The sequence below is a fragment of the Pinus tabuliformis genome, chromosome 2_1, assembly GCF_031772625.1.
Source record: "Pinus tabuliformis cultivar Carrire ecotype Pingquan chromosome 2_1, CPIR1, whole genome shotgun sequence".
Classification (NCBI taxonomy): Eukaryota; Viridiplantae; Streptophyta; class Pinopsida; order Pinales; family Pinaceae; genus Pinus; species Pinus tabuliformis.
In genome coordinates, this window is record NC_142299.1 from 663,626,224 (window position 1) to 663,637,764 (window position 11,541).

Sequence of the window (11,541 nt, forward strand, 5' to 3'; positions counted from 1 at the left end):
ACAATTGTTTCCATGCTATGAACTTTCAATTCCTTACGAAGCATCAGATTTATCTACTCGTCTAAGAAAGAAATTATCTATTTGAACATATTCTATTATGAGTTTAAGAATAATTTTCATACTATGTAATGAGCTATCATGATACTGTAAGGAAACATTTACTCTATTAATCTATCATCATCCTTACTTATCTGATCATCAGAAAATCCCAAAGATATCTTGAAAGTCTCTCCTCCCAGCGACGAGCCTGGCGATTACCTCCTAGCTCTCCCCCGAGCACTTTCACTGTTTTCCACTAGATTATATCCAACTACAGTCAGTGCCTTCAGCCTCAGGACTCCATTTTCCATCCCCAAGTCCTACACTTAATTCGACTATTAATGAGCAACTTCCCAACCCCAGCCCATCTTGCACTTAATTCGACTGTTAATGAGCAACTTCCCAACCCCATCTCTAGGATAGTTTTCTATTTCCATCTTTTCCTCGCTATATTTCCCTATTGAGGGCAGGGTATAACTATTTCTTTTAATTGTAGCAAACAATTTGTTTTAATTAACAAGTCTCAATTCCTAATCAATCATAAATTAGATAACAACTTGTTATCTAGATTTCTAGCCTCAATCATTGTCATGACATAACAGAAAATAAATGCAGTAAATCATAAAATTGAATTTAATAACCACAATAATTCTTTCAAAGAGCCTATGGTGTTACAATTCTCCAATCGTTGTTGTAACATAACAGAAAATAAATGCAGTAAATCATAAAAATGAATTTAATAACCACAGTAATTCTTTCAAGGAGCCTTGGGTGTTACAATTCTCCAACATAACAAAAAATAAATGGAGTAAATCATAAAAGTGAATTTAATAACCACAGTAATTCTTTCAAAGAGCCTGGGGTGTTACAATTCTCCAGTCATTATCATAATATAAAAAAAAAAAAATTACAGTAAATCATAAAACTAAATTTAATAACCACAATAATTCTTTCAAAAAACCTTGAATGTTACAATTCTCCAGAAACTTAATTCTTGTTCATATGGCTTCCTTTCTTGCACCGCATGATGATCAATTGTTCCCATTAGACTTATTCGATAATCAAAAGATGAAAATCTCACTCATTTTAATTTGGGATATGATGCTCTAATAGTTGACCGATATTGTCATGCCCCTACACTAGCGGTAATCTTCCAACAGCACTATAGCGAGGTGCGACACCACTGAACACTTTCTTCTCACCAATACTTATGTTCATGGACTACGCCTAACCATTCATACTTAGCTTATTTTTTGTTACCAAGTATTATCTTTATCCTTTATACAGATGAAAACCCATACATATTGATCATCAATAGCAATTAACACATATAAAATTGCACAATAGTATAAAGGGAGGGGCAACCCCCTGCAATATGAGTCTACTCAATATCAATATATATAATTTTCCACTCTTACAAAGTATAAGCTAAATCTTGGGAAACCCCAAATTTACACTTAGCCAAATTTCCAATTTCGGCAAACTCGGTTGCCCATCTCGTCAGCACCTTTGCACAGTCGCCACATGACTCAACAACCCTTCGTTCACCTCGTCACATATCTTCACCGGACTTGCTCTCCATTTGTTCAGTCAAAGCCCAAATCGTGCTATCCTGCCTAACCTCCGTTCAGTGGACCACACGCAGTCCCGCCTACTTGACTCTCATTGACGACCTTCGGTTTCAACCTTCGTTTCGGTATGCATGGCTTGCCCTCACCCAACCACCCGTCCACCTGTTCACCCGCGCCTTCGTATGACTTACCCATGTTGCCCAAACGCCTTCACCCAAACTCATTCACCCAAACAACTTCACCTAGGTCGCTCGATGACCTCACCCGGCTCACCCGAACTACTTCACCCGGGTCACCCGACGATCTCACCCAGCTCACTCGAACGACTTCACTCGGGTCGCCGAACGACCTAACCTAGCTCGCCTGAACGACTTCACCCGGGTCACCCGAAAACCTCACCCGGCTCGCCTGAACGACTTCACTCGGGTTGCCCGGCGACCCCGCCTGGCTCGCCCGAATGACCTCACCCAAGTTTTCTGCCCGACAACCTCGCCCGAGTTTTCTCTGCACAAGTTTCTCACCCGAATTTTCTGGATGAATTTCTCACCCGAGTTCTCCCGTCGTGTGGGCTCATCCGCACATCGCAGAACTCCTTTGATCAAACTCATGTTGATCGAATGATGATCAGTTGATGCCTTTGCCTCCACAAACACACACCAATATATACAGCCAGGTGGCGGGTTGTGTCACCCAGCCGACCTACACCCAATGCCGAAGCCGACTCGTTCAAAATGTGTTGTCTTGCCCAGGAGGAGGGTCAGCCCACCCAACTCATGGGACTACCCCCTCAACTTGCCCAACACCTTATAAACTCATTTCTTGGCTTGTTCACTTTGCATTTTTCACATGCTCCTCGCATGCACTTCACACGGTGAAGGTGACCCAGACCGCAGGTCCTTACATCCTCCCCCACGTAAAGTCATTATCGTCCTCGACAATATCTCATCCCAGAAACCATCTGTCACCAAGATATTCATACCAAGGCATACACCCCATTGGTATGTCATACATCAGAAAATCATCTCAATCCATGATCATCAACCATCTCGTCACAATCTCCACATGTTGCTCCCCCTTGTGGAAGGCTGGCCCCTCCATCTCAAGCTACATGCTTCCTGCAACATATCGTGTCGACCTCATCATGTGTTGCCTCGTGTGAACTACTTCCATGATACTCCAACATAATGCTAACACATCTTTGTACACTGGTACCCCTCATGACTCGAACTAGTCGGGTGATCAGTCCAACTGTCACGCTCAAACCATGAGAATGCACATCCTCATTGCACCATAGTCATTTCTCAGAATGTCCTATCACGTTCTCAACTCGATCAACAATCCATCTCCATATAAGTGTAAGCCATGCTCAGGTCCATGAAGTAGTCCCCATCTCATCTGCAACATGTTGTCCATGATGTTTGGTGTCAATGTACTGCATGAAATCAGGTGCATCTATCCCAACATCATCATCCATCTCTAAAACATCCATCTCCTAAAGGTGAAGAGATCATCTCATCAAGCCCCGACTCTTGATGTGCCACATTTAGATCCATGAAGCAACCTCCATCATATCTGTAATGTGCCATCCCTCAAGTCTTCCATAGAAACAAGTATACACCTATCTCACCTCCCATGTGTTGCCCATGATCATAGATCAATCAACTCCCATGTGTCAAAAGTGGTTAAGTCTCGGCTCAACCCATGCCCAAGTGTTGCCACCAAGGCATCATCATCGTTGTAACTCCATCACTCCAAAGTGTCTCATATTGATCGTCCTCATCAAGCCACTCTTCTAAGCCACACCATACATGTACTCGAAAGTATGCACCCCATCTTGCATCAAAGTCCCTGACCTCAGCTCCTCAATGCATCAGATCCTCCAAGTCCACCATATATGAAGTCCCTAAAAGTCACAACCTCATGTCACCATGAGCTCCATGAATCATCTCCAACCAACATCTAGCAAGAATACAAGTCTCGGCCCAAAGGTCTCTGCAAGATGGCTCAACTCTCCATGTAGTAGGAATGCTCCATAGTCTGCTCACAAATCCATCCATGTCCATGGCCTTGTTGTACAAGAGTGCACAACCTCTCCATCAGCTCATAAATAAAACATCTCCATGTGACACCAACAAATCCACCTGCACAACATCCCCGCCTTGGCACAACTCATTGGATGCCCATAAGTGACACCTCTACAAGTGCTCCTGCATAATGTCCCTGCGTAGACTGCCCTGCTCCATGTTTCCAACCTGATGTCCATGACTAAGTTGCCCATGTATTCCAACTAAGTAGACCCATCACAACAATCGGTCATCCCCATCCAAGCCTGCAAACTTCAGTCTAGTGAACTCGGTCACCCAACCATATCATCATCATATCACGAGTCTCTCCCACCATATCTCCCCCACTAAAGGTTCCACCAAGACTTGCTCTTGGTCTCAGTCATGAGATGTCCACCCAAGTATCACCAACCCAATTGTGTGCCCTCCTCAATCTGTTCATGAGTCATGCCGAGCACTTAGCTAATTCTCCATGTGGCTAAAGCATGACCCAATCCTCTGCAATGATCATCATGTTCCTCCCTTGTCATGGGCCTTTGTACCTTCTATGATAAGGTCACAAACATCCCCAACAAGTCCTGCAACAATCAACAACTGTTGCTTCTCCATACAAGGTCTCATCGTAGACATCTATGGTAAGAAGCTCCCTTTCATCGGCAAACTAACTTTGCTCTTCCCTGCATATGGTCCATCTACCAAATGTTCAAATGAACACAAGTATCAATAATACTTACATCATCATCATGAGGTTCCTCCATGTGAGTATCCTCATTCATCCATGTCTGCAAATAGCATGATCCTAGCCCAACTTGATCAATCTCAAGTTCATCCTCCATCGTTGTCACATCTGCAACATCCTCGTATTGGTCCTTGAGTTCTTCAAGTTCTTCTTTGATCTTAAAACAGCCTCCTCGAATCACCATGTTCTTGGCCTTCATCGAAGCCCATTCAGAACTCCATCTACTCATCTATTCCAATACCTTGTATCAGAAAGCTTCACCTACATCATGGCTAGATTCACCTACCATAGGTTCTTCTACCATCTCAGCCATCCACTTTCCTACAACCTGAATCACCTGTTCATATTTCTTCACCATTCACCAGGTTCTCGGCAAAACTGAACCAGCTCTTGATTCCACCTATTGGTAAGATCAACTTCCTTCGCTTGCACTCCACCTGAATTAGCTCTGATACCACTTGTCACGAAGTGACAGTGGGATCAGATCCTTTCGCAAATCCCCTTTGCACTTCACCAGGTTTCCTGCAAAACCTGGACCATCTCTGATACCATCTATCACGATAGTGCAGTGGGATTAGCACTTCATCGTCATACACCAGCTTTGATACCACCTGTCATGCCCCTACACTGGTGGTAATCTTCCAACCACACTTTAGCAAGGTGTGGCACCACCGAACACATTCTTTTCACCAATACTTATGTTCATGGACTACGCCTAACCATTCATACTTAGTTTATTTTTTGTTACCAAGTATTATTTTTATCCTTTATACAGATGAAAACCCATACATATTCATCATCAACAGCAATTAACACATATACAATTGCACAACAATATAAAGGGAGGGGAAACTCCCTGCAATATGAGTCTGCCTGATATCAATATATATAATTTTCCACTTTTACAAAGTATAAGCTAAATCTTTGGAAACCCCAAATTTACACTTAGCCAAATTTCCAACTTTGGCAAACTCGATTGCCCAACTCATCAGCACCTCTGCATGGTCGCTGCATGACTCAACAACCCTTCGTTCACCTTGTCACACATCTTCACCTGACTCGCTCTCCGTTTGTTCAACAAATGCCCAAATCATGCTATCCTACCCGACCTCCGTTCGGTGGACCACACGCAGTCCCGCCTGCCCGACACTCATTCACGACCTTTGGTTCCAACCTTCATTTCGGTGTGCACAGAGCGCCCTCACCCTGCTGCCTATCCACACATTCACCTACACCTTCACACAACTCTCTCGAGTTCGCCCAAATTCCTTCACCTGATCTCGTTCACCTGAACAACTTCACCCGGGTTGCCCGACAACCTCACCTGGCTCGCCTGAATGACTTCATCTGGGTCGCCTGACAATCTCACCTAGCTCGCCCGAACAACTTCACCTAGGTCGCCGAACGACCTCACCCGATTCGCCCAAACAACTTCACCTGGCTCGCCTGATGACCTCACCCAGTTCGCCCGAATGACTTCACCCGGGTCGCCCGACGACCTCACCCAGCTCGCTCGAATGACCTCACCTGAGTTTTATGCCCGACGACCTCACCCGAGTTTTTTGTGCATGAGTTTCTCACCCAAGTTTCTCACCCGACTTTTCTGCATGAATTTTTCACCTGAGTTCTGCCTGTCGTGCAAGCTCATCCGCACACTGCAGAACTCCTTTGATCGAACTCGTGTTGATTGAATGATGATCGATTGATACCTTTGCCTCCACAAACGCACGCCAATATATACGGGCGGGTGGCGGGTTGTGTCACCCGGCTGACCTACGCCCAACGCCCAAGCTGACTCGTTCACTATGTGTTGTCTCGCCCAGGAGGAGGGTCGACCCGCCCAACTCGTGGGATCACCCCCTCAACTCGCCCAACACCTTATAAACTCGTTTCTTGGCATATTCACTTTGCATTTTTCACATGCTCCTCGCATGCACTTCGCACGGTGAAGGTGACCCAGACTGCAGGTCCTTATAGATATTATCCCAGCCCTGCCACTCTCCAAACTTTTAGGGTTGTTTGAGTTGGGCCTGTTGAATTGCCTTTGTTCATAGGGATGCCTTCGTTGCGACTACTCCCATATTACTTATTCGAAGGCTAGACATCTCACTCATTCTAATTTCATAGATGATGCCCTAAATGTATAATATTATTATCCCATCACATCGACTCTCCTAACATTCTGGGTTGTTAGGGTTCTGCCACTGAATTCATACGGAATATTGTTATTCGACCAACTTTTGAGATTAATTAATATTTTGATAATATTTGGACACCGACCTGAGTATTTTCTCATTCGTGTGAGGTTATGTCAAAACAGGTGGGGAAGTATTGATCAAAATAGGAATGGCAATGAATTTTTTTATGATAATTATATATTTTATATAACGAATATATATATATATATATATATATATATATATATATATATATATATATATAGATGTTGTTGATGAATTATTTTTTCTTGATTTCAACTCATTATATTAAAATTGATGTTAATATTTTTTTATTGTTATTGTTCATATTGTTAATTTTGATTTTAAATGATAATAGTTATTTATAAAATTTTAAATGAATAAAAATAATGTGGGTTATTTCTAAAATATTTTGTATTAGTGTTTATGTATATATGGTAATTATTAAATCTGAATATTTTTATCATTTTTTGTATTCAAGCTCATGTGATCCATAATGAATTAAGCAAAGTCTTTCGGTAGAAATCACATAAGAGAATTTTTTGTCCTACATTTTTCGAACCAACAAGTGTGGTTCATCATCAGGACCAGATGAAGAGGCAGACCATGACAACCATGTTGATATATTTCTAAAAAAAATAAATCAAATTCACAAAATATTTTAAAAAAATATATATTTACGTCAGTTTTATTTTTTTCATAAATATATAATTAAAATTTATAATTGCAATAAAAAATATTTATTTCAAAATATTTAGCTATTTAATTACAATAAAATTTTTAGAGATGAAAAGTATTTTTAAAATAATAATTTTAAATTTTAATAATTTTTTATTACAATATTAAAATTTATAAAAATTAAATTTATAAAAATTATATATATATATATATATATATATATATATATAATTTTTAATATACCGAAATAAATTTTTTAATCAAAATTCTCTATCTTGAAATAAACCAAATTTAATCTTTATTTTCAAACCCCTTCAAATAAATTACTTTAAATAAATTAATTTTCATATAGTAAAAGTTATTATAATTATTATCCTAATTCAAGGTTTAAATAAATTAATTTTTATATAGTAAAAGTTATATATGATAATTATTATCCTAATTAAATATTATTTAACAGCTTTTTACTCACTTTAAATTGTTAATTTTTCAATAAATTCAAAATATTTCTTATATTAGAATATTTTATGTTTTAAAAATTAAATAAATTACTTACCTTTGATCCGGTTGTTTGTTGTCCACCATAACCTGATGGTTCGCCATGTTCATGATTTCTCGGTGTTCTGAATTGTAATGGACTAACTCTTGGTGATTGGCTTGCTAGCGTGCTTGGAGCAGGTGTATATGGAATTGGTTGTCCACCTTGTGCTTCTTGCTCATCTTCATTATCATCTCCATGAGATAATACAGTTGTCTCTGCAACATATTTATCTATGCTTCCATCCCAAGCTTCTTCTTCCTTGAACTCAACATCTCTACTGATAATATATTTCTTGGTGATGGGATTATAAAGTCTATATGCTTTAGACTCGTCACTATATCCAATAAAGATACATTTCTCACTTCTATCATCTAACTTCTTTCTCAATTCTTTAGGAACATGTGCATAAGCAATGCAACCAAAAATTCTTAAATGAGATATATGACAACTCTTACCATTCCATGCTTCTTCGGGAACTCGATCCTTCACGCTCTTAGTCAGACTTCTGTTAAGAATATAAATAGCACAAGCTACTGCTTCTCCCCAATATTCATTTGGTATATGCTTCTCCTTCAACATACTTCGAGCCATATTCATAATAGTTCAATTCTTCCTTTCAGCTATTCCATTTTGCTGTGGAGTATAACGTGCAGTAAACTACCTCTTGATTCCATGTGATTGACAAAACTCAATGAAATATATTAGCATATATTCACCACCTCTATCTGATCTCAAAATTTTAATATGATTTCAACTTTCCTTTTCAACCATAGCTTTAAATCTTTTAAATATAGAAAATGCTTCAAATTTCTATTTCAGAAGACAAACCCATGTATTTCATCTGTAGTCATCAATAAAAGTCAAAGAGTAAACATTACCAGCCAAAGAAGGTGTTTGCATTCGTCCACATAAATCTGTGTGAACAATCTCCAATGGACCTCTTGCTCTGTACGAATTTTCATAAACAAATTTATGTCTATGATGTTTTGCAAGTATACAACTTTCACATGAGCTCATCGGTTGTTGAATACTGGGTAACCCTTTCACCATCTGTTTCTTCTGCAGCAAATCTAGACCACCAAAATATAAATGACCATATCTTAAATGCCATAAACATGACTCATTGAAATTCTTAGTTTTGTAAACATTCAAGGATGCAGTCAATTCATTTCTCATTATAAGCGGAAACATTGTATTCTTTGTCATTTCTACTCTTGCTATTAGCTGCTTTCTTGGATATTTTTCAATGATTGTACACTCATTATTCTTGAAGAACAATCTATATTTTTTCTCTATCAATTGTCAAATTCTGAATAAATTGCATTTCAAGCTAGGTACATAGTAAACATTATCAATTGTTCTTCTATCACCATCTCTAGTATAAACAACAATCATTCCTTTGCCTTTAACACATACCTTAATATCATTACCCAACTTGACTTCAGACTAAATACTAGTGTCTATATTCGAAAACAAATCTTTGTTTCCAATAATGTTATTGTTGCAGCCACTATCTAAAAACCAAATATCATTCGAACATTCCCGAGTCACATTACAAGTCATAAACACTAGCTTTTCACTGTCTTCAAATTCCTCTGAGATGTGTGCAGATTGCTTACCAACATCTTCTTGTCTCTTCAAACACTTAGTAGCAAAATGGCCATATCTTTTACAATAATAACATTGAACTTTAGAAATATCATACCTTTGACTTCCTCGATGCCAGGTTCTATTGTAACTCCCCCTTAAATTAGGAGGACATTGCTGAGATTTCTCTTCATGATCATAATTATCTCGCGGACGTCTTTGATCAGCTACTCTGCTGCCTCGTCCTCTATTACTCAATCTTCCTTTGCCTCTTCCTCTATGAAATTGAAGCTGAGTTTTGAAGGCATTCTCCAACAAGCTATCATCATAACTTGACATCCTGGATTCATGTGCAATCAACGAACCCGTCAACTACTCAATTTGCATTTGACTTGTGTCCTTGAACTCTTCTATGGATACAACAATCGCTTCAAATTTCTTTCGCAAACTTTGAAGGACTTTCTCGATCACCCTCTTGTTTGAGAGGTCTTCTCCATATTGTTGCAATTGATTAACAACACTCATGACTTGAGTCATAAAAGCATCCACAGTTTCACTATCTTTCATTTTCAGATTCTCAAAATCTCTTCTCAAATTCTGTAGTTTGACATTCTTTACTTTCACTACACCCTGATAACATGATTCAAGGATGTCCCATGCCTCTTTCAAAGATTCTGCATTTGATACTTTTGAAAATATCACATCATCTAAGCCTTGTTGAATAAGGCCAAGAGCTTTATTGTCTTTCTTTTTGTTTTCTTTCAACAATGTTCGTTCAACATTTGTAAGAGCCATCGTTGCTGCCTCATTAGCAGGCTCGGGATATCCATTAGTAACAAATCCCCAAAGATCATGAGAACGCAACAATGTTCTCATTCGAATAAACCAAGAATCATAACTTTTCTCAGTTAAAATAGGAATTGACTGAGTAGTGTTGGTATTTGAAGCCATTTTAATTTGGTTTACCAAGTACTTTAATTTCTCCCAAAAAAAAAACTCTTCTTGACTCAATCCATAATGGTACAAAAAAACCTTTAACTCATTAACCACTTAATGTTAATAAGCTAAGTAGAGCCACACACAAAAATACTCAGATGGAAAAATAAATATATCCGATGCCAAAGCAAGTAGAGCTTTAATATAAATTTCTTCCTTCAACTGTGTAGATAAAATTGCTGGAAATAAAAAATGTCCCCATCTACTCAATTGAAACTTCTCCGAATTTAAAAAACATTCTCAGAAGGCCTTCAAACATGGAATTTGAAAAATAATTCTACTGCCAATCAAAAACTGGCAATATCATGACAGAATAGCTTACAACATTGGTAGTTGCGACTTATGGCAGATTTATCTCTTCTTCTGACTCCTTCAAACTTCATGCTGCCCCATCCAGACACTGCACACTGGCCTCACAAATCTTCAGCAAAATATTGCAGCTATATTCGACCATGCTCAATGATGGATCCTCACAAAATAGATTATGCTTCACTCTTAGATTCCAGTGCTGCACAACAATTATGGATTCAGTGCAGCATTAAACAACTCCAACAATTTCAGTCACAAGCGCTCTGCATTAGTTACAAGCGCTCTGCACAACAGTTCTGTTCAACCTCACAACAGTTCTGTTCAACCTCACACGGCAACAAATTTTAGGTACACAGCGATGGCTTCTCAAACGAAGTCCAAACTGGCTCTGATACCATATGAAAAGAAATAGAGATACAGAAATTCAGATAACAGTAGCTACAATTGCTTGATTACAAAACTAAAGAAATTACACAACCAAAAAAACCGAAGTGCATTCTCTTCCTCGACCCAACATATGTATTTATACCAAAATTAATGTCGGTTACAGCATTTAAAATATTCATTTGTGAGGCGGTGCTGCCCTTTCATTTTGCAGACAGTGAGGTGATGAGGCAGTGCTAACCTCTGAAAGAATGAAGAACCAAGGCGGTGGCGGTCGTGAAATAATTATTTTTACAAATTTTTCCTTTGACCCTCGCAACTTTAAAGTAGCATCGTCATATGCTCTACCAGCATCTTCTACAACCTCAAATGTGCCCACCCTCTTTCCTCTTAAGACTTTTTCCGAAAAACACTCCTAGAAATCGATATGAATAAG

The 11,541-nt window shown here is 38.9% G+C and overlaps 1 protein-coding gene across 1 annotated transcript; it reads right to left on the bottom strand.

The window, feature by feature from the left end:
• Positions 1 to 9,788: 9,788 nt before the first annotated feature.
• LOC149202338 (uncharacterized) lies at positions 9,789 to 10,367 on the bottom strand. Its single transcript, XM_089401558.1, has one exon. The coding sequence runs from the start codon at positions 10,365 to 10,367 to the stop codon at positions 9,789 to 9,791; it is 579 nt and encodes a 192-aa protein (XP_089257684.1).
• Positions 10,368 to 11,541: the final 1,174 nt, after the last annotated feature.